This window comes from Paraphaeosphaeria sporulosa (assembly GCF_001642045.1).
Source record: "Paraphaeosphaeria sporulosa strain AP3s5-JAC2a unplaced genomic scaffold CC84scaffold_1, whole genome shotgun sequence".
NCBI classification, from domain to species: Eukaryota; Fungi; Ascomycota; class Dothideomycetes; order Pleosporales; family Didymosphaeriaceae; genus Paraphaeosphaeria; species Paraphaeosphaeria sporulosa.
The window spans coordinates 2,995,666-3,016,131 of NW_017253360.1; the positions used below are offsets into that span (position 1 = coordinate 2,995,666).

Below are 20,466 nucleotides of genomic sequence, written 5' to 3' on the forward strand. Positions count from 1 at the left end.
ACGGCGCGGAGGGGAAAAATGATGCGCAGTAAAAGGCAACAGTGCTGTATAGAATTGATCGCCCGCAGGTGAGATGCAGACTTGTGCATGACGTATGGTGGCCCGTGTCCAGACGCGCTGGGCACGCGCGATTCGTCCAAAGTTTTGACAGGCGTTTAATCCGATTGCAATCACGAAGAACATCCTCATCGCTGGAATCGGCATTACTATTGTCCCCATATATTCAATTGCACCAAATCGCTCTTTCCGTGCAGATTCGCAATCGCGCCCTGTTGTACACCGGTCGCAGCTTCCTCGAACTGCGCCGCGCAGAGATATAGAATCCCGGCCGAGACACTCCAGCATCACGCCTTGTAAAACACCAGACCAGCAGCACCGACCTCGGAAAATATGGGCTGGTTATGGACTTCCTCATCCAGCAAAGCTGAACCGCAGCAACCCACCCCGACCTCAATGCCCATACGCTCCGAGCCCGCGCCATCCACACCACCTGCAAACTCCGACGATGCAGCTTTCAACGAAGCATTCCCACACTTAGCACCCGAGATCACGTCCTCGAACCCCGAACCATCATCAAAGTCCGCCCCTTCTACAGCGGTCACCCATGACCCCTCCCTCCCAACGACAATGTCCTGCCGCGCCGCGTTCGACTCCGCTTTCTACTGCTCCTCCCTCGGCGGCCATTTCAATGACATATACCGCTACGGCCACCTGCGCTCGTGTAGTGAGCACTGGGCCGACTGGCGATTCTGCATGAGCCTGTCGGGCGCATCCAGCGAAGGGCGTGCAAATGCGATTAGGGAGCGGTACAGGGAGAAGGAGGAGAAATTGAAGAAGGAGCCGAACAGTGAAGATGTCTGGAGGCGAAGGGGCCCGGGAGAAATGATTGAAAAGCCATTCAGGTTTGCGGAAGAGGAGAGCTTGAGAGTGGAAAAGGCGTAAGGTGGAAGATAGTCACATGGAGTGTAGTAGCATGAAGCCCGCTGGTGACGATGATGTATATGTTAGTCTCGCACCAGAACTCATACATTGGTGAACGAAGAACTGTGATTCAGGCAGAGCCGCATCGACTGCGTAGCGGCGTCCTGGGCGCAGTTCGCCACAATCAGATTAAGGAAGTTTGGCATGGGAGCAGAACAGGTGCGCTGTTGTAAGCTTCCGGAAGAGATTTGGTCTCAAGTTGCCATACATAAATACCCTGTACAATAATGAACATGTCTCAACTCGGAAACACAATCAATCTCATCACTCAAGCGAATTGTAAGACTTGTTTTGAAATAATTCACTCAATTGAGCCCTGATAGACAGGACCCGTAAATTAGGATACATATAATCCCGTCGTCCTGGCTGAAAACTTTTCCTGCCCCAATCGTGATCGTAATTCATCCGATGCAATGAGAAGGAAACCGTGAAAATGGCTCAATAGCCCAAAGAACTCCGATGACTGCCGCCCGGAAAATGACCATCTATGCGGAAGAAGAAAGGAAGAAGACAATCTAGTATCAAAGATACGCTTAGTCAACCTCCTCAACGGTAGGGCCGTCGTCGCTGTGGCCGGCGCCGCCGCCGGGAGCGCCACCAGGGAATCCACCAGCGCCTCCGGGCATACCGCCGGGCATGCCACCCTCGCCGCCAGCACCGTAAAATTTCATCATGATCGGGTTGGCAACAGCCTCAAGATCCTTCTGCTGAGACTCATACTCCTCCTTGGTGGCCTGCTGGCTGTCATCAAGCCACTGGACAACCTTGTCGATCTCGGCCTTGAGCTTCTCCTTGTCGCCAGCCTCGAGCTTCTCATCGACCTTGGAGTCGGAGAGAGTGTTGCGCAGAGAGTAAGCATATGACTCAAGAGCGTTCTTGGCAGAGATACGGGCAGCCTCAGCCTCATCCTCAGCCTTGTACTTTTCGGCCTCGGCAAGCATACGCTCAATCTCGTCCTTGGAGAGACGGCCCTTGTCGTTGGTAATGACGATCTTGTTGGTCTTTCCGGTACCCTTCTCAAGAGCAGAGACATTCATGATACCGTTAGCGTCCATGTCGAAGGTAACCTCGATCTGAGGAACACCACGAGGCGCAGGCGGGATTCCAGTGAGCTCGAACTTTCCGAGCAAGTTGTTGTCCTTGGTACGGGCACGCTCACCCTCGTAGACCTGGATGAGCACACCGGGCTGGTTGTCGCTGAAAGTCGAGAAGACCTCGGACTTCTTGGTGGGAATGGTGGTGTTGCGCTTGATGAGCGGGGTCATGACACCACCGGCAGTCTCGATACCGACGGACAGAGGGGTGACGTCCAAAAGCAAGATCTCGTTGGTGGACTTGGAGGAAGTGTCACCGGACAAGATAGCAGCCTGGACGGCGGCACCGTAGGCGACGGCCTCGTCGGGGTTGATTGACTTGTTAGGCTCCTTGCCGTTGAAGAAGTCAGAAACCATCTTCTGAATCTTGGGGATACGGGTGGAACCGCCAACCAAGACGATCTCGTGAACGGAGGACTTGTCGCACTTGGCATCGCGGAGGACACGCTCGACGGGCTCCATAGTGGAGCGGAAGAGGTCCTGACAGAGCTCCTCGAAACGGGCACGGGTGATTGAGGTGTAGAAGTCGATACCCTCGAACAGAGAGTCGATTTCGATGGAAGTCTGGGCGGACGAGGAGAGAGTGCGCTTGGCCCGCTCGCAAGCAGTTCGGAGACGGCGGAGAGCACGAGCGTTGGAGGTAAGATCCTTCTTGTGCTGTGGACAGTTAGTATGAGTTATACCAGGATGTGGTGCAAGGTGGGGTGGGTACTGACCTTGCGCTTGAACTCGTTCACGAAGTGGTTGACCAAACGGTTGTCGAAGTCTTCACCGCCCAAGTGAGTGTCACCAGCAGTGGACTTGACCTCGAAGATGCCCTCCTCAATTGTCAACAGGGAGACATCGAAAGTTCCACCTCCCAAATCGAAAATGAGGACGTTGCGCTCACCCTCGGTCTTCTTGTCAAGACCGTAGGCGATAGCAGCGGCGGTGGGCTCGTTGATGATACGGAGGACGTTGAGGCCAGCAATGAGACCGGCATCCTTGGTAGCCTGACGCTGGGAGTCGTTGAAGTATGCGGGCACAGTGACGACAGCGTTGTTGACGGTGCCACCAAGGTAGGACTCAGCAGTCTCACGCATCTTGGTGAGGACCATGGAGGAGATCTCCTCAGGTGTGAAGTTCTTCTTCTCGCCCTTGAACTCGACCTCGATCACAGGCTTGCCAGCCTTCTCGATGATGGTGAAGGGGAAGTGCTTCATGTCGGCCTGGACCTCAGCATCGGCGAACTTGCGGCCAATGAGGCGCTTGGCGTCGAAGACAGTGTTGGCTGGGTTCATGGCGACCTGGTTCTTTGCCGAGTCACCAATGAGACGTTCGGTGTCGGTGAAGGCAACGAACGACGGGGTCGTCCGGTTACCCTGGTCGTTGGCGATAATCTCGATACGGTCATCACCTGGAATTGTCAGCACACGCTGCTGCGGGAGCAGGTTGAGGAAACTTACGGAAGATACCAACGCACGAGTACGTGGTTCCGAGATCGATACCTACAGCGGGAGCCATAGTTGTGGATTATGAAAGAAGCGCGGGGTATCACAAGAAGAAAAAGGATTCGTTTGAGTATTCGCGGAGTCTGTCGACCAATGCGCGAGTGTGTCGAGTTATCTTGGGGTGTGTGATGGTGTGAGGAAAAGAAGTGCTTGTTTGGTGCGGCGGAGGGCCTTTTGTAGCGGGTGGTGGGCAGTTTTTCAGATGCTCTTCTGGAACTTTCGATCTGGCTCACCGGCCAACCAGGCGCTTCTACTCGCTTCGAGCAGCCTCTGCGGCCCACTCAGAGGCTGCGCGGGCCTGCGGCTGGGGCAAAGTGATTTGTGGCTACGCTGCAGACGTGCGATTGCAGGCCGCATTCACCTACAGCCCGCCCATCGCGCCCAATTCCGTGCTGGTGCTCGAAATTTCTCTGTATCCCCCGCCCGCCGCGATGACGAAAGGTTCAAAGGGAGCCCCGCCTGCCGCATCTGGGCCGCTAAGCGAGCTCCCCGCCCTTGACAGCCCTACCGCCATCACCTCGCCCGCTGGTAGAAATTTATCTGCCTATCGAGACTCTCCAGGCAGTTTCCACATGGCATGATGATCGGCTTCTCAATCATGAGAGTACGACCTGGCCGCACGGTTTGCAAGTGCATGAGCTGCTGTTTGCAAATATCGATGCGTCTGTGACATCACGCAATCATGCTGCCGAGACGGTGCGTGTCACCCATGATGCTCTCTTGCTTGACAGCTGCGTGCAAACATGGTGTTCATCCAACCTCATGTCAGCTGCGTCGCCTACGCCTGCGAGGGCTACCCAACCTCTGCCAAGTCCACGGGCCTCTCGTAACAACACTTACACCGAACAGAATACCAGAATGCACGCTTCCTATTCAGATCTGACCATGCAAATCGGCACAACCACTACCGTGCGAGTGGAGCCATGTTGTCGCGGCTGGGTCCAGAAGTTGAGGTGGCTGGCTCGCACGTGAGGTGATGTCATTCCAACGTTTCCCGGCTGCTGGAGCTATCTCCGCAGATATGGCAGCGGGGAGCTTGGAAGCTCTGCCTGTCTCCCAGACTCGCAGCTTCCTTTCCTCAGCCTTCTCCTCTTTGGCTCACGCGACCTCATATCCCCTTAATCGTGCGCCCTTCTAATTCACCGCTTGTCTTTGATAGCGAGATGTTGCGAACGGGCGCGTCACGTCTGGCGCTGAGGACGTTCCCAGCGCCAGCTGTTCGCGCAGCTCCCATCTTCCGCATCGCAAGTCCAGCAGCAAAATGGGCTACCCAGTTCAGCTCAGTGGCCTCGAAGCGCCCGCAATTGTCTCAGTTGGCCCAGGTCAAGCCGGCAAGGGCTGTTATACTCCGCCGTGCGCTATCGGAAGACCGGAAACAGGCTGAGGCCAAATACGCCAAAGAGGAGATCAAGCCTACGCCAGAGTTGGTCTCTTCGACCTCCAGTATCCATCCATTCGTAGGAGAAGTTGGTGGTGAGCCCGCACATCAGGAGGTAGACATGAGCGCTGGCATCAAGTCAGATTTGGTGAGCTAGCAAATGCATAACAATGCACCGGCTCGTGCTAACATGGCTCTTACAGAACACGATCAGAGAGACCTTCAACTTGAGCGAAGTCCCGCGTCAAGCATACTACATTGGACTTGCTGGAGTCTTGCCATACCTTGGGACCTCACTCTCCACCGTCGTCTGCGCGTACGAGATCAACCACGCTGTAGCCGGGTACGGCTATCTCATGTCGGCAAACACAGCTACTGCACTTCTACACATCCTTGAACCATTGCAGGTTGGCTACGGCGCTGTGGTGAGTGCGGTTGTGCCCTTCGTCGCTAGCACACTGACGCGCTCAGATTCTATCGTTTCTCGGCGCAATTCACTGGGGTCTAGAGTTCGCTGGCTACGGTGGTCGCCATGGATATAGTCGCTACGCCATAGGAGTCGTCGCGCCCGCAGTCGCATGGCCAACCGTGTTGATGCCCGTAGAGTATGCTCTGATCACCCAATTCTGTGCATTCACATTGCTGTACTACGTTGACACGCGCGCAACGTACCGGGGCTGGACTCCTCCGTGGTATGCCATCTATCGATTTGTCCTCACGTTCATTGTGGGAACGAGTATTGTGGTCAGCCTCATTGGCCGAGGAGAGGTCTCTGACACAGTTGGGAGGATGCCAGGTGCTGTGGACAGGATGAAGGCTCTCGGAGGCCCCGACGCACAAGACGCAATGTCCAGGGAAGAGGAAGGCATTCGCGCTCAGCAAGAACTGGCTGGGGAGGGCAGCAAGTCCAAGGGCGAGGAAGATTCCGAGGATGATTCCGAGGTCAGCGACTAGAGCGTGCGGCTGCAGTAGGCTGGGGACGGGTTGAACCGAGCTCGGTGCAATGGACCCCCCACGACTCCACGAATCATCTGCGCTGTCGCATTTCTCTTTGTACATTGTCTGTCTCATGGATAGCGGCCTGTCAGCCTGGGTGTGCGTTGTTCGGCGTTTTGCTTCTCTCTAGGTTTTTCATGTCGATCAAATAGTAGTAAACGACTCCAAGGCGCACTACCCCGCAGTGATGCGGCTCAACACAAGAGGTAACATGTGCAGAGAGGCGCCGTCCTGCTTGTGTGGGCCGACAATGGCCGGCACAATCGGCTCGATCGATGCCGAGCATGGCGGATTTGCGTGGAGCTGAGCGCGAAGATTCCCATGGCTGCGCGGAAAGATGGGTCTTCCCTCGCGGTAGCGTGGGCCGGAGGCTCTTAACACGAAAAATGGCGGTTCGCACATGAACAATGTCCGGGTTCGACGTGCGTCAGTTGTGCGACTTCGGTGGGGTGGCCTTCCTCTTCCCCCGCTTTTTCGCTGTCGCGAGCCACAGCTTGTCAAGCGCATGCTGCAACGCGCACCTCCAGCCTGCACATCTTTTCGATCGCGGGCTCAATATCCCTGCCCTCCAGTTATGATTTCATCCAGTCTCCGCTGCATGCCCCACAGTCGCCTCTGGTCTCTTCCGTAAGTCGCAGTCCTGTCTCAGTTCGCGTTGCCGCCTCGCTGCCACCCGCACCACAAACACATCGCCCTCCGGCACGCGCGACTCCACGCAACATCAGTGCGCACACGCTTCCCCAGTTCCCGGAAGTTTTTCTTGCTCTGGTCAACTAGATCTTCCGCGCACAGTAAATCCTTTTCGGCAACCTGCGCAGTCATGGTCATGGAGAAGGCCTCAGCACATGGTGCAGAGCCGCAGCCAGTGCCCAAGTCCAAGAGTGATTACTTCGACGACGCGCCGATAAACGATGAGGAAGAGAAGCTGCTGGACGAGACAAAGCTGAAGCAATTCTTCATCGGCTCTATAGATCAGGGCACCACGAGCACGCGCTTCATCATCTTCGACGGCACGGGGCAGCCGGTCGCGCAGCACCAGATTGAGTTCACGCAAATATACCCCCATTCTGGGTGAGTCATGCATACGAATATACGACGGTGGCATGGAAGCTCACAAGCGGCAATCCAGATGGCACGAGCATGACCCTCAGGAGATCCTAGACACGGTCGAATTATGCATAGAACAGGCCATACAGGCCTTTATCCACAAGGGCTATGATATCGCAGATATCAAAGCTGTCGGTCTCACCAATCAGCGCGAAACAACACTGGTCTGGGACAGCACGACGGGCGAACCCTTGCATAATGCTATTGCATGGCCCGATACCAGAACCAAGGGTCTGGTCCGCGAACTAAAGGCACGCGAGGGTGCAGACGAGATCAAGAACAAGACCGGTCTTCCTCTTTCGACCTACCCGTCCTCCGTCAAGCTTGTGTGGCTTCTCGATCATGTCGAAGAGGTGCGTAAGGCTTACGACGAAGGACGTTTGGCGTTTGGAACAATCGATACCTGGATACTCTATCATTTGAATGGAAAAGACAAGGGCATACACGTCACTGATACGACAAACGCTTCGAGAACCATGTTCATGAACCTGCACACCGTCGAATACGATGACGAGCTTCTTGGGTTCTTCAAGATTGACCGCAACAAGATCAAACTGCCAAAGATCGTCCCTTCCTCCTGCCCAGAATCGTATGGATCAATAGCTGAGGGACCACTCAAGGGCATTCGAATCGCAGGGTGCCTGGGTGACCAGTCTGCAGCTTTAGTTGGTCAGCAGGGGTTCACACCAGGCTCCGCCAAGAACACGTACGGCACAGGATGTTTCTTGTTGTACAATGTTGGTGAGAAGCCTGTCATCTCCAAGCACGGGCTACTAGCGACTGTCGCATATGATTTTGGACGTGGGCGGAAACCCGTGTATGCGCTGGAAGGTAGTGTAGCAGTCGCAGGCAGTGGCGTGAAATTCCTGATGAGCAACTTGGGTTTCATCACCCATTCGCATAAGATCAGTGACTTAGCAGCAAGTGTGGAAGACAACGGTGGATGTGTCTTCGTCACAGCTTTCAGCGGCCTATTCGCGCCGTACTGGATTGATGACGCAAAGGGGACCATCTTTGGCATTACGCAACATACCGAACGTGGACATATTGCCCGAGCGACGCTGGAAGCGACTTGTTTCCAGACAAAAGCCATTTTGGATGCTATGGAGAAGGACAGCGGGCATAAGCTCACCGAACTTTCGGTGGATGGTGGTATGAGTAATTCCAATCTGTGTATGCAAGTAAGTAACAGCAACATTGTTAGTTTCTGACCTATCACTAACCCTGTCGACCACAGACGCAGGCAAACATTATCGGCATCCCCGTTGATCGACCGGCTATGCGAGAAACCACCTCACTTGGGGCTGCCATCGCTGCAGGCTTCGCTGTGGATCTTTGGAAGGAGTTCTCCGAGCTGAAAGAGATTAATCAGAAAGACCGAATGATCTTCGAACCTAACATTTCCAAAGAAGATAGCGCGAAGATGTTCAAGAAATGGGGACGAGCGGTCGAGATGTGTCGCGGTTGGCTAGATGCTGACGAGGCGAAAGAGGATTTCTGATATACCGCATAATGAACGTTTGTTATACCCTCAGTCGGCTTCTTGCATCTTCATTTGCCCCTTACTTGTCCCACGCGCCATCCGAGAGCACTGCGGCCTTTCCAAGGATAACATTTTCTGACGTGATTGAGAAGTGACGTTACTCACGACCAGAAGACACGCAACTCGATGCGTAGCTGGCAACGAATGACCCGACGAGCCGTCGCACGCTTGCGCGGGTTGTCTACCGACGCAACTTACCCATGTCCTGTTCGCGTCCAGGGAACCGTTACATGGGCTATAGAGTTCAAATTTATACCTGCCGGGGATGGGTCCACGACGTCCAGGTGCGGGGTCGGGGTGGCGGGACAGAGTGACAAGATGAGCGATCTAACGGCACTGTCGGGTAGGTATCCTTGCCGTAATATCGTATATCACTCACAGCCTGAAGTTTCGGTCCACTTCACTGGCTACTTAGGGACAACTGAGGGAGGTCCGCAGTCTCGAATAGGCACGACATAATGCAAGAATTCTAGGGGTTAAGACAAGGGGAGCCTTGATGATGGCCACTCTCTAGGCCAATAATTACAAAAAAAAAAGTCGATGGAAACCCAATGCCGACCGGAAAGCGTGCTCCGTCGACACAATAACCCAAAGCAAGCGTACCTTTCCGGGCTGTTTCATGCAACGCAACGAAGACATCGCGCTATACTATTGGCATGATATGCTTGTGTTGTTCAAACCTTCGATTCGCAGCCGAGTTGTCCGTGGGTACCGTATGGATGAGTTGTGAATGCGCGTCTGTGATATAGCGGTGTCCGGCCATGTCGAGACTTTCTTTTTTTTTCGTATGTTTCTCCGGGATTCATGCCGTACACGCAGGGCACCAAACCATGCTCTATGCGTGTGCTTCTACTGGGACGGGTTTACCCAAAGATTGGTTACGGCTAGCCATACTTGCTGTCCTGCGCATCGCCAGCCCACGAGGCCCAGATGCAGTTTCTAATATCGAAGAGTAGAAACGGCTACTCCAACATTAAGCGATCCCAAGCGAGCAGGTTGATGAGAATAATAGCCCAGGGCTTCAGAAGAAATCCCTTTGACCGTAGAGACGGCCATGCGTGCATCACCCGCCTTTCGTGCCGATCAACAACGCACGGATAAGCATGCCATGCTGCGCAGCCGAATCCATCCCACTCGGCAATGGCGTAACCTGCTGACTTGCGAATGATTCTGCTTCCGAGCCGGGAGCGGGACAGCATGCACCAGATTCGGCGTAAGCAGATAGTCGCCCTCGTGTTTCAGAAAGCATCGCTGAGGTGACTCGAGCATGATAATTGCTCAAGTGATGGAATTAGCACCCGTCTTAAGAAGCGATGCGACTACTGAGCGAGTCAGGTCCAGACAGAGCCTCACCCCACTACGACGACACCGTCCCACACGCGTTTTCCTGCATCCAACGTGGACCCGTGGCCGCAGATCCGCCTGCTCACAGGCGGGTACTGTAGGCCTGTTGGGGAGCTAGTAGCGAGGCGAGCTACTTGCACCATCCGCTTCCCTAACCGCTCTCCGCGACGACTTGAACCCTGTTCGATGTTCCTGGCCATTACTTCACCCTCTTATCTTACACGCAAACACCTTAGTGCCGTGACCCCTTGCAGTCTGTGATCTTGTCATTCCAGCATGCCACCAAAACCAGAAGGATTCTGTCCGACTGGCAGGCTTGGGCCAGTCGGACGTGACGACTCCGCAATACCAGGGCTAAACAATCGTCTGCATCGTGACGGACTGCTCGAGGGGCCCAATAGTACGGTTCAGCTTGCATTGCGACACCGTCCCACCCGTCTTGACTATAACATGGGACGGTCCGGCGCGCTCTTATCCCTATCAATTCGACCGTTTTGAAGACCACAACTCACAACCTCGAGCTCAATACGGCCCTCCTTCCCTTCCTACCCTTCGACCGATACATTTTGCAATCTCCATTTTCGGCATGTGCGATTACACCCAAGTACATTATAAGTGCTCTCACCTTCGCTATACCGTCCGCGCTTGGTGTACCAAATATCAAGAGACGCAGAGAAGATGTCAACCCAACGTTGTGGCAGTGTAAGGCAACCAATGCATGTTAGAACACAGGACTGACCCATATCTCAGTGAATATAGACTCGACGAGAATTGCGGTTCGTTTGCTCGACTTCCCCATCAAAATTGCCTTCTAGCTGACGAATAGAAGGCGATTGCAAAGGCTCTACGGGCAGGCGCCGATAACACACGACCTTCACTTTCGAATTGTTTCTCGATACCCACATTTGGTTTTTCAGCAAGGCGTACTGGATGCGGCACGGAAATGTGCACAATACCCCACTGACAAGAGCTTTCATCTTGTCCTCATAGTCAAATGTACCACAATGTTTCGTCGTCGTTTCGGACTCACATTTACGTTCTGTATCATGCATCTTGCGCTGTCCTACATCTGGCATGCGTTACCCGTTGACGCCATCATCTATTCGCTAAGGTGCGGCGGTTTTAGGGGCCCGTTGTCACTGGTCCATGCTGCTGCACGACGCATGGTTCCTGCAGCTTTAGGTACAACCTCGTCCCTCGGCTGCTCCCAGCGCACAACCACAGAATGGCGGTAACGCCGAAATCCACGCGGTCGTACCCGATATCCAATCTGCAATCTGACATTGTACATCTGTGAGGGCGGGTCGGTACTGCGATTCTGCGTCACCGGTACACGTTGCATCGCACTCGGCGAATGGTCTAAACGCTACGGCATTAACTCCGCTGATGAACTTTAACGTACGACGGCCAACGGTCCAGAATTTCATGCTCCGGGCATGCTCATGTAGTCGAAGTCACAGTTCGTTGCAGATGCTGCTGCTGCTCCCGACACTGCATATCTCCTGTGGGTGTTCCTAACGGAACGTAGTCCTCCGCTTTGCGCATGACCTTACAAGAGCAACACAAATGATAGTAAACACCGAGCGGCATGATATAATTCACAGACAATATTTCTCCAACCAACATTTTCTTGAGCTAGCAGGACGGCTTGGTCAGTTTCCAGAACGTTACACGAGTCCAGAGCTGGATAATATTACTGGGGTCTTAAGGGTCACGCAATCATGCAATTCACCTTTGCATCTGCTCGCCAACCAGAATTGCTACTCGGTCACGAATGCCTCCATGCGCGCAAAATCCAGGCACACAGCCAATAGGAATCATCCCCAATCATCGACTCGGTCGCCCGATCCTTCCGATGCTCAAGCCTTAACAGAAGGCAGGGCAGAGGAGTCAGCGGCATTGATATTTCCAGTCTTCCACAACTCTACCTGCCTACCTATCGCGCGAATCAGCCATGGGGACGCATTGAACCACAGCAATGCAGTACTTCTTCAGTTTCCAACCGCACGGCCAGTAGATAGAGACATATCGATCACGTCATACCCTGGGCTTTGAAGACCAGGGGTAACGCGTGGCTTGGTGTTGCGTGCAGCCAACTCACCGTTTCATGCCTGAAATTTACACACGGAAAGATCTCTGCAACCTTTTCCTCAGCGACTCGTGTTCTATGCGCATGCCCTCGACTCGAAGCTGCTCCACAATTTGAGAATTTTCCAGAATCTCTGAGTACTTGCCCCTGGGTTTCAAGCGATACAAGGGATGTCGACCCCACCTGACTAACTCGATCCATGCTTCCACGTTGTAAAATCCGGTCCCACCTGCTGTGGGACAGACATCGGCGAGACTTCGAAGCGGATGCAAATGTTACAGTACACAATAGTACAGAGCTTTGGCTTGATGTTGTGCTGCGGAGGATTGCGGCTGGTAGCGGGACAAGTTTCCATGGAGCAGCGTCCCTGCTCCTTGGGTTCGGCAGGTGAAAATTGCCGGTATGCTCCTCTTGGCCCACTTTCGATCATCGTACTACCAGCTGACTATAGCGAGTATCCGTTTCCAGCTTACATACCACTGTGGTCGATACAAAGTCAACCCATCTGCAGGTCAGTCACACCGCTCAGACCAAGGAGCAAAGGAGTGACGATGCTCTTTAGCTTCCGGGCAGGGTTTCCACACTTTTCTGTCGAATATTCCTGCTACAAATTTCTAGCACCAACTGTAATCCTTGAAGACGTCCGAGCGTCCACTGAAGACCCGACTGTCAACGGCAGAGTGAATACGCGGAGCCTAGACGGTCTCGAGCGGCTGGAATAATCGCCGAGGGATCCGGGGACTGGGTAATCTCGTCCAGTGACTGGGCCAACACGGATCAAGCGAGCAGTCCGTTTACCCGCACGACGTCAGCTCCAAGTCATTCGGTCGAAAGACCCTGTCCACTTATTCGAACCGTGCGGTACCACGGCAGCAACATGTTCACCGCATCACCAGCGATGACCGTCTAATCCAGCGTTGTCACGAGTCCATTGATCAGCTCCACAGCGTCGGTAAACAGGCCATTCAGTTGTCTGTAGGGCTATAGCCTAGTTTTTCTGATCATCTGGGCATGGTGCTGCGCGCTGGAGGACAATGAGCAATTCGACCACATATTTGGCTACGGAATAGGCCCAAACAGAAAATCTTACGAGGCAACGTGCGCAGCACGCGCTTACCGTAAAGCCATGCGAAGCCGACGTTAAAGATCGACCAGACTCAAGGTCTCGGTTACCATTTGCAAGGGTCAATTGGCCGTTCCGGCCTGCGACAAGGATCACACGCAGATCCGACGACCCACTCATGTTTGGAGACGCGTTCTCAAACCAGTCCCAAGCTCCTTCCGCCCATACAGGTGCCTCGCGCCTGCTTGATACTACTGCTCGATTGCGCCGGCAATTTCATCTTGCATGCATCGGCATAGCTTGGGTGATATATGTATCATACTACGACCTTTACCCGGTTTGAAGACGGCTGGTTGGCGAGTAGGTAAGGTGTGGCTTATCGGCGTCCAGTTGAGGGAAGGCGAAGGATGGCGACAGGCTCGTTGACGGAACTTGATGGTTGCATGATCACGAGGAGGGCCACGGCTCGGGCCGAGAACTGTCATCTACAGCGGACCGATAGCTGCACTTAAATGGTCCGGCTTGATCTTGCTACACATCTAACTTTGAGCCGAGTATTCAGAAGCCGGAAACTACCGGCCTAGGTATTGGAAGCCTATGGATCACTACTAAACCCCTCACATATCTTGTTCTTGTGGTCTGTATACTCCAACTTTTAGCCACCTTGGATTTTCTTGGTCGCCCTCGAGATTACGTGGACATGCTCTTCTAGGGACAATATGGTAAGGATCGATTTGCGCAGCTCCTTCCGAGAGTTTGTCTAGACATCGTGGAGAGCTGAAAGGCAATGCGGGATATTACTCGGGACTACTGTTATTGTTTCAACACATCAGCATGCACAATACAACGCATTGTGGGTTGCGGAGGACCCTCCGGTCGAAGCATGAAACAACCCGCCATCCCCAAGGTTCAACGTCCGCATATCCGCGCAATTTTCAGCCCTGTGCATGTGGCTCGACATCTGGGTTAACGATATGTACCCTGACCCCGGGACCTCGAACCATACTGACTTACAGATCTCCCTGCTTCCAGTTCGGTCTCGTGCTGGAGTATGACCGACGTTCACAATCGGCCCTTCTCAACGTCAAGCCCTATGGATTATTCTGCGCGTCAATGAATCAAGCAAATGTGCTCACGACTAGCTGGAATGCTGGAAAATTTACCAGACGGTCTTCGGAATTGTTCCAATTGGATATATTTGAGCGGACTCACAAGCGCGTGCCTAAATGATGGGTCGTGCGGTCCTGTTATCTAGGATCACCCAGTGATGCACCCCTCCGTGCATCCGCATTCAGTTGCTGGTAGTGCTGGTGTGCTTTGAGGAATCCTAACGAGCCGTGGCTACTTGCCTTGTGCCTCGGATATCTTGAAGAGACAGAGTTTCATGGATGTAATCACTGTTTTGGAGTGTCTGCCTTCTCGGTGGGATTGCACCGATGGTGTGTGGCTGACAAGATGAATCAGAATGCTAAGCGACCCGTGGATGACAGGGAAGCGAGATGATCTGGCCGCATCTGAAATGTTTCGTCTTGTACGATAGTTCTCATTATGGTGGACCGAAACTGCATCCAAAAGTTCAGTCTCTCCAAGGGTCTCGCATGCTGATTGGCGGTTCTGGTATTGACCTCAGTAGCTGGATAGTTTACACAGCGAGAAACTCCGATCCCTACAACTAGGGTTGGAACAATTGGGTCGTTGTCAATACCCTTATTCTCAAGGCGTTGCAGTCATGTTGGGCAACGGGGTCTGCACCACGTGGTCCTGCGCGAGCGTGTTCGCGTGCGGCAAGTGGGCCAACGAACGACCGACTTTCTTCCCCCTCCAGTCCGCACCATGTCCGATATTCCAACGCCCGACAATGCCTTCTACGTCCTGGTCACGGGCGCCAACAGGTAAGCTGGTTTTGCTGATTACGGTCCCGCCACCAATTGACATCATTGCAGCGGTCTCGGCCTCGGAATCGGTGCCCGCCTGATCGACGAATTTTTGCAAACCCGGCCCCAGGACGAAGCCCTCGTTCTTATAATCACAACACGCGACCAACGCAAGGGCGACGCGACAATCAAGGCCTTGCAAGAGCAGCTGCGTAAAGCATGTCACAAGGCAGAGAAGAAGCTACCGGGCGTGTCGCAGGTGCTGCAGCAACGCGTATTCCTGCGGCAAGAGAGGCTTGACCTCCTGAGCCTGGTTTCTGTGCAGACGCTTGGCAAGAGGCTGCGCGACACGGTGCCGAAGCTCGACGTGGTCATATGCAATGCGGGAATAGGTGGATGGACGGGAATAGATTGGCCGCTGGCCTTCAAGACAATCCTCACAAGCTGGAAGACGAGCACGACGTGGCCAACCTTCAAGCTCTCCGCCGTGGGCTGGACCACAAAGCCGCAGCTCCCACCGGCAGCAGACGGTAGCAAGAGGGAAGAGCCACCCTTGGGCGAGGTCTTCTGCGCCAACTTCTTCGGACACTACCTGCTAGGCCACTACCTCGCACCGCTGCTAGCGAAACGATCCCAGAGCGAGCACGCACCGGGCAGGCTGGTCTGGACGAGCAGTCTTGAGGCCTACGAGCACTCGTTCAACGTGGAGGACATACAATGCATAACGCAGACAGAAGCATATGAGTCGTCGAAGCGACTGACCGATCTTATGGCGGTGACCTCCGTCCTGCCCTCAACCCAAACCCACGTCACCAAATACCTTGACTACGAGCAACCCTCCGAAAAGACCATCAGGCCCCGCATTTACCTCTCCCACCCGGGCATCACACACACGCCCATCATGCCGCTCTTCTTCGTCCTCGACTACGCATGGAGACTGGTGTGCTACATCAGCCGCTGGCTGGGCAGTCAATGGCACGTTGTGACCGCGGATAAGGGCGCCGTGGCCGCGGTCTGGCTGGCGCTTGCGAAGCAGAGCACGCTGGACACAATGGAGCAGCGGGAGGGGGTGGGCAAGTGGGGCAGTGCGATCGACGTGTGGGGCAATGAGCGTGTGGAAAGGACGGAGATCGAGGGCTGGGGATGGGGCGGCAAGATTGGGGAGGCACCACGCAAGTTCGGGCGCAGTCCGTACGCAAAGGCTTTGACACCGCAGTCGAAAGAGAAGTTTGTGCACGACGGGGAGCAGTGCTGGGCAGAGCTGGAGCGGATGAGAGTGGACTGGGAGAGGCGGCTGGACGAGGCCGGCGTGGGGGTCCGCATGGACTAGGCCGTGTCATCTTATGTCATGTTGTCCGGTTTGTTTCAACCGCCGCGGGATGGATGCTCCATACTACGTTCTACAAGTGGCACCGCAGTGGTCCTTTCCTTGTGACCACCAAAACCCGGGCACGGGAACCCTACGTCAGACCCAGCAGCTGGGGATGCGGTGCGATCGGCTGCGCAGTTACAGATAGATTTAGTGCTTGTAATACCATTCTTCACCGCTACGGGTATGTGCAGGCGGGAGGCACCGCTGGTTCAACGTCGCACAGAGGCTGTCCGAGGAGGGAGTGTTTCAGGGTGTTGCTGGTATGGTGATACGGGGGAGGACCCCGCCTTGTGTGATGTTCGGTTAAGCGCGGGGACTCAGCTGCCGGGAGGTTGTATGTTGATGATACATGAGGTTGCACGGCAGTCGGCGTATGGCTTTGAGGTCAGTGACGTGAGGACGGGTATACATGTTAATGTGTGTGGGATCTAGCCTGCTTGGATTCGCACTTCGTTTCCTCTTTTTCAGGCAAACACCTAATCGGGGCACGCTTCTTAGGCTGTTAGCAATCCTGTAGTGACTGTTACATTGAGTTGTCAGAGCTCTGGGGTCTGCATATTTCATATACAAACCACACAGCTTCCTAAGACCATAACGAAGAAAACCCATGTGAGAGCTACCGTGTTCTAGACTTCCTGGGTTTCACACTAGACATCTTTTAGATTCACTGCTTCATCGTGAGCTTTTTGTATTGCCGATTGCACGTCAAAAGGTGTCCATTCAACGTTGCATTGGTAGTCAAGATCAGTCCTGGACCAGAGTGGCTGCCGCCAAAAACTGGACTCTTGAAAACCTTATCCTCACCGTACGATGCGGTTGTAAAAGCATAATTTCGTAGTCTATCTCAAAGTTTCATAGCGACAGAAAGTCCAGCTTTTACTGTCACCAACTGTGGACCACGGTCTCGTTCGCTGATGTTGCACCACGATAGAGTTGATGTTTTCAACAACGCCACACGGAAACTATCAACAAGATTCTCGCCAATGCGGGGAAGACACTCAGCCAGTTTACTCTTTGGGTCGATGGTACTTGTTTGTTTGGCAGACCAGTGGGGGCGAGAGCTGTGCCACCCGTCGCTGGATGCCTCGGGATTCGCACCGGTGGAGATGCACGAAGGCGATCCGAAGCTGGCGAAGATCTCTAACGCAGCTAGATGGCGATGCACCGTTCAGAGCTTGACGGACGCCCTTCCCACATCCCATTGCTTAACCAACAATCTTGTATTTGAGTTCTGGAACAATGCTCCTCCGCTGCGTTTTCGTAGAAGAGATGATCGCCTTGCACTAGCCGTCTAGAGAACGGCACGAGGAGACAGCGTATCGGCCCGCCGGGCACCAAGCGCGACGGCGCCCAAGGCTATGTCTCATCGTTGCTTTTCTTGATAGACTTGATAGAATTGGCACCCAACGCCAGCATGGACGGGCATCAATGCGCCCAGAGGCTCACAATCACGGCTATCTCTCGTTCTCATGCTCGTCGAGGCTCAAGGCTAGGCGTGACGAAGGTGATGAGCACAGCTGTCCGGGGTCGCATGCGGCAACCCCAGCAAATCACGCTGTCGGGACCAATAGCATCTGCTTGCCGCCACAAAAGGGGTCGCGGGCCCTGAGGAACCGTTGTCGCGGGTCGCGGCTTCTTCGATGGCGTGCCGCTAGCTGCACCAGGCGCCCGTAATCATGGCCAGCCTGCGGCCAGAGCAAGTGTGCCCCAGGATTCCGTGCCCTCCAGTTCCCTTGCGAGACCCATCCTCTACGCCGCATCGTCGCATTCTTTGTCGCAGGGTTGTGGGCGGTCGCGCAGCATTCTTTGGGTGGGAAACCGTTGTTGAGGCGTTGCTACCACCACTATTGCTACAGGAACATGGAATGAGAGCGAAGCGGTTCACTTTCACCAAGACCGTCTTCCCACCGGATCATCTTTGCGCCCACCTTTCACTGCGGCCGCCACCCAAGCACGATATGGAACCGAAAGACGATTCTTCCGAGCCTTTGTCCAGCGACTTTCCGCCTCACTTCGCACACGCCTCCGCCACGGACACTCGAACCACGGCGCACTACTGCTCGTGAGAGCCGCAACTTCAACGCGTCTATACCGCCCACCCACGACGCTCCTTTTACCTGCCGCGTTGCGCGGCCTAGACTAGGCTGCTCAACTTTACCTTCTTGACCCACCCCATTCGCACGACCCTACATATTGTACGGGAGTGTAGTGGAGCAGCCCGCCGACGTGGGATCCTACTATTCTGGGACAAAGACCTTGTTCGACACAAAGCCTGCCCATTGCGAGACAAGTTATAAGCAGTCTCACCGGGGGCGCCGTATAATACCACAAAGTATAATCAAGACATCTCACGTAATGAGCACACCGAATCGCCCACCTGGGCGAGCCAGCCTGCCACACACGCCCGTCGCCACGCCTCCGTCACGTATCCGCACCGATTCATTTGCTGAGCCCAAGTCTGAACTTCTTCGGCATGCGCTGGAAGCGAAACGGGCTGCGCATGTGACACCTACTCCGACGCCCACCGAATCAAGATGTGCACAGCCTCAGACGCTCAAGAACGTCGCATCCGATCCGTGGCTGGACAATGCAAAGGATGAGGAAGATACCACGAAGGCAACCCCTGTGCGCCGGCCCAGGCGACCAAGCGATGGCGCTTTACCACGAATGCACACCCAGCGCGAACTGCAGACGGAGAACGAGTCCCTCAGGAAGGTCCAGATGGACCTGAAGCTACGGCTCCAGGCCCTGGGTGATCAACACAACAAGCTCCAAGACGAAGCTGATGAGTACAAGGAGCGTATCAAGGAACTAGAGCCCTACGTAGCCCAGGTTGCGGACTTACGAGATGTGAACAACAAGCTCTCACTTAGAATGCAAGCGATGGACAACGAAATGGCTGATCTTCGCGAAGAGAACCAGGAGATTACGAAGATCTCGGAGGAGACTGTGGCGGAAATGGGAAAGAGGGAGGAGGCTTTGGAGGAAGCCGCGGGGCTCATTCTCGGCTTGGAGACGGAGAAAGCTGCCATGGTGGAGGAGATTGCACAGCTGAAGGCACAAGCGGAAAAGGCACAAATCGATGCCAGACAAGATATGGAAGCTCCTCTGAATGCAAACGAGCGATCGGATGACCCTACCCACGTCCACTCGATCGATGACTCTCGCCCTTCGACGAGCTACAACGACTCCGACTACTACAGCATGCCTGCCTCGCCGCATGCAAAGCCGAGCCAGGAGTCCATGGTCTTCGTTTCCGATCGGGCAAAGAAGTTCATCAACATGAAGAAAGAAACGCAACGATCGACTAAGGATCTTTCGAGACGGTTATCGAATGCCTCTTTGAGGTCGCAGAAGAAGAAGACAGAACCTATGCCGCAAGTTCCACAGATCCCAGAAGCGTACCGGCAGCAACCAGTTGCCCCAGAACCACATCGCACACCCCGGCGAGTAGGGTCTCTGCGAACAACGTTGTCTCCCGCTTTGGCATACGACCCGTATTCTCTACTTCCTCAATCCGGAAGCGCACCTCAGACACCTACCGGCAGTCTACGAGTACAAGTTCAGAACGGCTTGAGCTTAGACACATCGCGGCACGCTCGGCCACACTCACAGAGGTCAAGCACCGCGAGCAGCCCTCTAGCCAGCAAGAGCAAGCAGTCACGTGGGCCGGAAGTACCAGTTGCCCCTGCACGTCACAGCAGTCGCACTGCACATACCTCGTACTCGGTTGAACAGCTCAGGACGCAGTACAAGCCCGAGGACCAAACGGACGCAGGTACGGAAACGACATGGGAGGTCCCATCTTCCGTTGCGTCTGACGATCGAACCACAGAGCTACTGGCGGATTATCGCAGCCCTTGGTACAATCAGATAAGCGCTTGGGGTACCAATAACCGCGCAGATGCACCGGGTGCTGGGGCTAGGAGTGGCCAACGGGGGGGTTCGTATACGGAGGCAAACTTCCTGTTCAATCCTGCCGAGGATGAGGATGCGTTCGTCGAGAAGGCGCGGTCATTGGGCTGGCGTCGGTAGACTCGTGTTTCATGCAGAGCCCTCTTCTTCATTTTGTACTTTCCATTTTGATTTTTGTTTGGGCGTTCGGTATGGTTGAGGGGGGTTTGGATGCGGTGTT

General features: G+C 54.5%; 10 protein-coding genes across 10 annotated transcripts; 9 read left to right on the forward strand and 1 right to left on the reverse strand.

Moving 5' to 3' along the window:
* The first annotated feature begins 164 nt into the window (after positions 1-164).
* CC84DRAFT_1159565 (uncharacterized protein) lies at positions 165-1,234 on the forward strand. Its single transcript, XM_018177273.1, has one exon. It carries the CDS (start codon positions 391-393, stop codon positions 940-942), a length of 552 nt encoding a protein of 183 aa, XP_018042587.1. The 5' UTR covers positions 165-390; the 3' UTR covers positions 943-1,234.
* On the reverse strand, positions 1,229-3,578 carry CC84DRAFT_1226245 (heat shock protein 70a; the record flags this gene model as incomplete). Its single annotated transcript, XM_018183585.1, has 3 exons — positions 1,229-2,732; positions 2,792-3,471; positions 3,521-3,578. 3 exons carry the CDS (start codon positions 3,576-3,578, stop codon positions 1,515-1,517), a joined length of 1,956 nt encoding a protein of 651 aa, XP_018042588.1. The 3' UTR covers positions 1,229-1,514.
* CC84DRAFT_1159567 (uncharacterized protein) lies at positions 3,534-4,203 on the forward strand. The gene has a single exon (XM_018177274.1). It carries the CDS (start codon positions 3,768-3,770, stop codon positions 4,062-4,064), a length of 297 nt encoding a protein of 98 aa, XP_018042589.1. The 5' UTR covers positions 3,534-3,767; the 3' UTR covers positions 4,065-4,203.
* Positions 4,204-4,728: 525 nt separating this feature from the next.
* CC84DRAFT_1077397 (uncharacterized protein) lies at positions 4,729-5,897 on the forward strand (the record flags this gene model as incomplete). The annotated part of the gene is made up of 3 exons (XM_018173753.1): positions 4,729-5,091; positions 5,147-5,368; positions 5,415-5,897. The coding sequence occupies 3 exons, from the start codon at positions 4,729-4,731 to the stop codon at positions 5,895-5,897; spliced, it is 1,068 nt and encodes a 355-aa protein (XP_018042590.1).
* An 868-nt stretch (positions 5,898-6,765) lies between these two features.
* CC84DRAFT_1078014 (glycerol kinase) lies at positions 6,766-8,547 on the forward strand (the record flags this gene model as incomplete). The annotated part of the gene is made up of 3 exons (XM_018173783.1): positions 6,766-7,010; positions 7,069-8,227; positions 8,284-8,547. The coding sequence occupies 3 exons, from the start codon at positions 6,766-6,768 to the stop codon at positions 8,545-8,547; spliced, it is 1,668 nt and encodes a 555-aa protein (XP_018042591.1).
* A 1,908-nt stretch (positions 8,548-10,455) lies between these two features.
* CC84DRAFT_91151 (uncharacterized protein) lies at positions 10,456-11,649 on the forward strand. Its single transcript, XM_018187876.1, has 2 exons — positions 10,456-10,635; positions 10,684-11,649. The coding sequence occupies exon 2, from the start codon at positions 10,938-10,940 to the stop codon at positions 11,166-11,168; it is 231 nt and encodes a 76-aa protein (XP_018042592.1). The 5' UTR covers positions 10,456-10,635; positions 10,684-10,937; the 3' UTR covers positions 11,169-11,649.
* CC84DRAFT_1078660 (uncharacterized protein) lies at positions 10,520-10,759 on the forward strand (the record flags this gene model as incomplete). The annotated part of the gene is made up of 2 exons (XM_018173807.1): positions 10,520-10,635; positions 10,684-10,759. 2 exons carry the CDS (start codon positions 10,520-10,522, stop codon positions 10,757-10,759), a joined length of 192 nt encoding a protein of 63 aa, XP_018042593.1.
* A 2,968-nt stretch (positions 11,650-14,617) lies between the features above and the next one.
* On the forward strand, positions 14,618-16,462 carry CC84DRAFT_75285 (3-keto-steroid reductase). Its single transcript, XM_018187303.1, has 2 exons — positions 14,618-14,977; positions 15,029-16,462. Exons 1-2 carry the CDS (start codon positions 14,919-14,921, stop codon positions 16,287-16,289), a joined length of 1,320 nt encoding a protein of 439 aa, XP_018042594.1. The 5' UTR covers positions 14,618-14,918; the 3' UTR covers positions 16,290-16,462.
* Positions 16,463-17,817: 1,355 nt separating this feature from the next.
* Positions 17,818-18,542, forward strand: CC84DRAFT_72453 (uncharacterized protein). Its single transcript, XM_018187187.1, has one exon. The coding sequence runs from the start codon at positions 18,008-18,010 to the stop codon at positions 18,395-18,397; it is 390 nt and encodes a 129-aa protein (XP_018042595.1). The 5' UTR covers positions 17,818-18,007; the 3' UTR covers positions 18,398-18,542.
* A 144-nt stretch (positions 18,543-18,686) lies between these two features.
* Positions 18,687-20,366, forward strand: CC84DRAFT_1254546 (uncharacterized protein; the record flags this gene model as incomplete). The annotated part of the gene is made up of 1 exon (XM_018184475.1): positions 18,687-20,366. The coding sequence occupies one exon, from the start codon at positions 18,687-18,689 to the stop codon at positions 20,364-20,366; it is 1,680 nt and encodes a 559-aa protein (XP_018042596.1).
* Between the last annotated feature and the right edge of the window lie 100 nt (positions 20,367-20,466).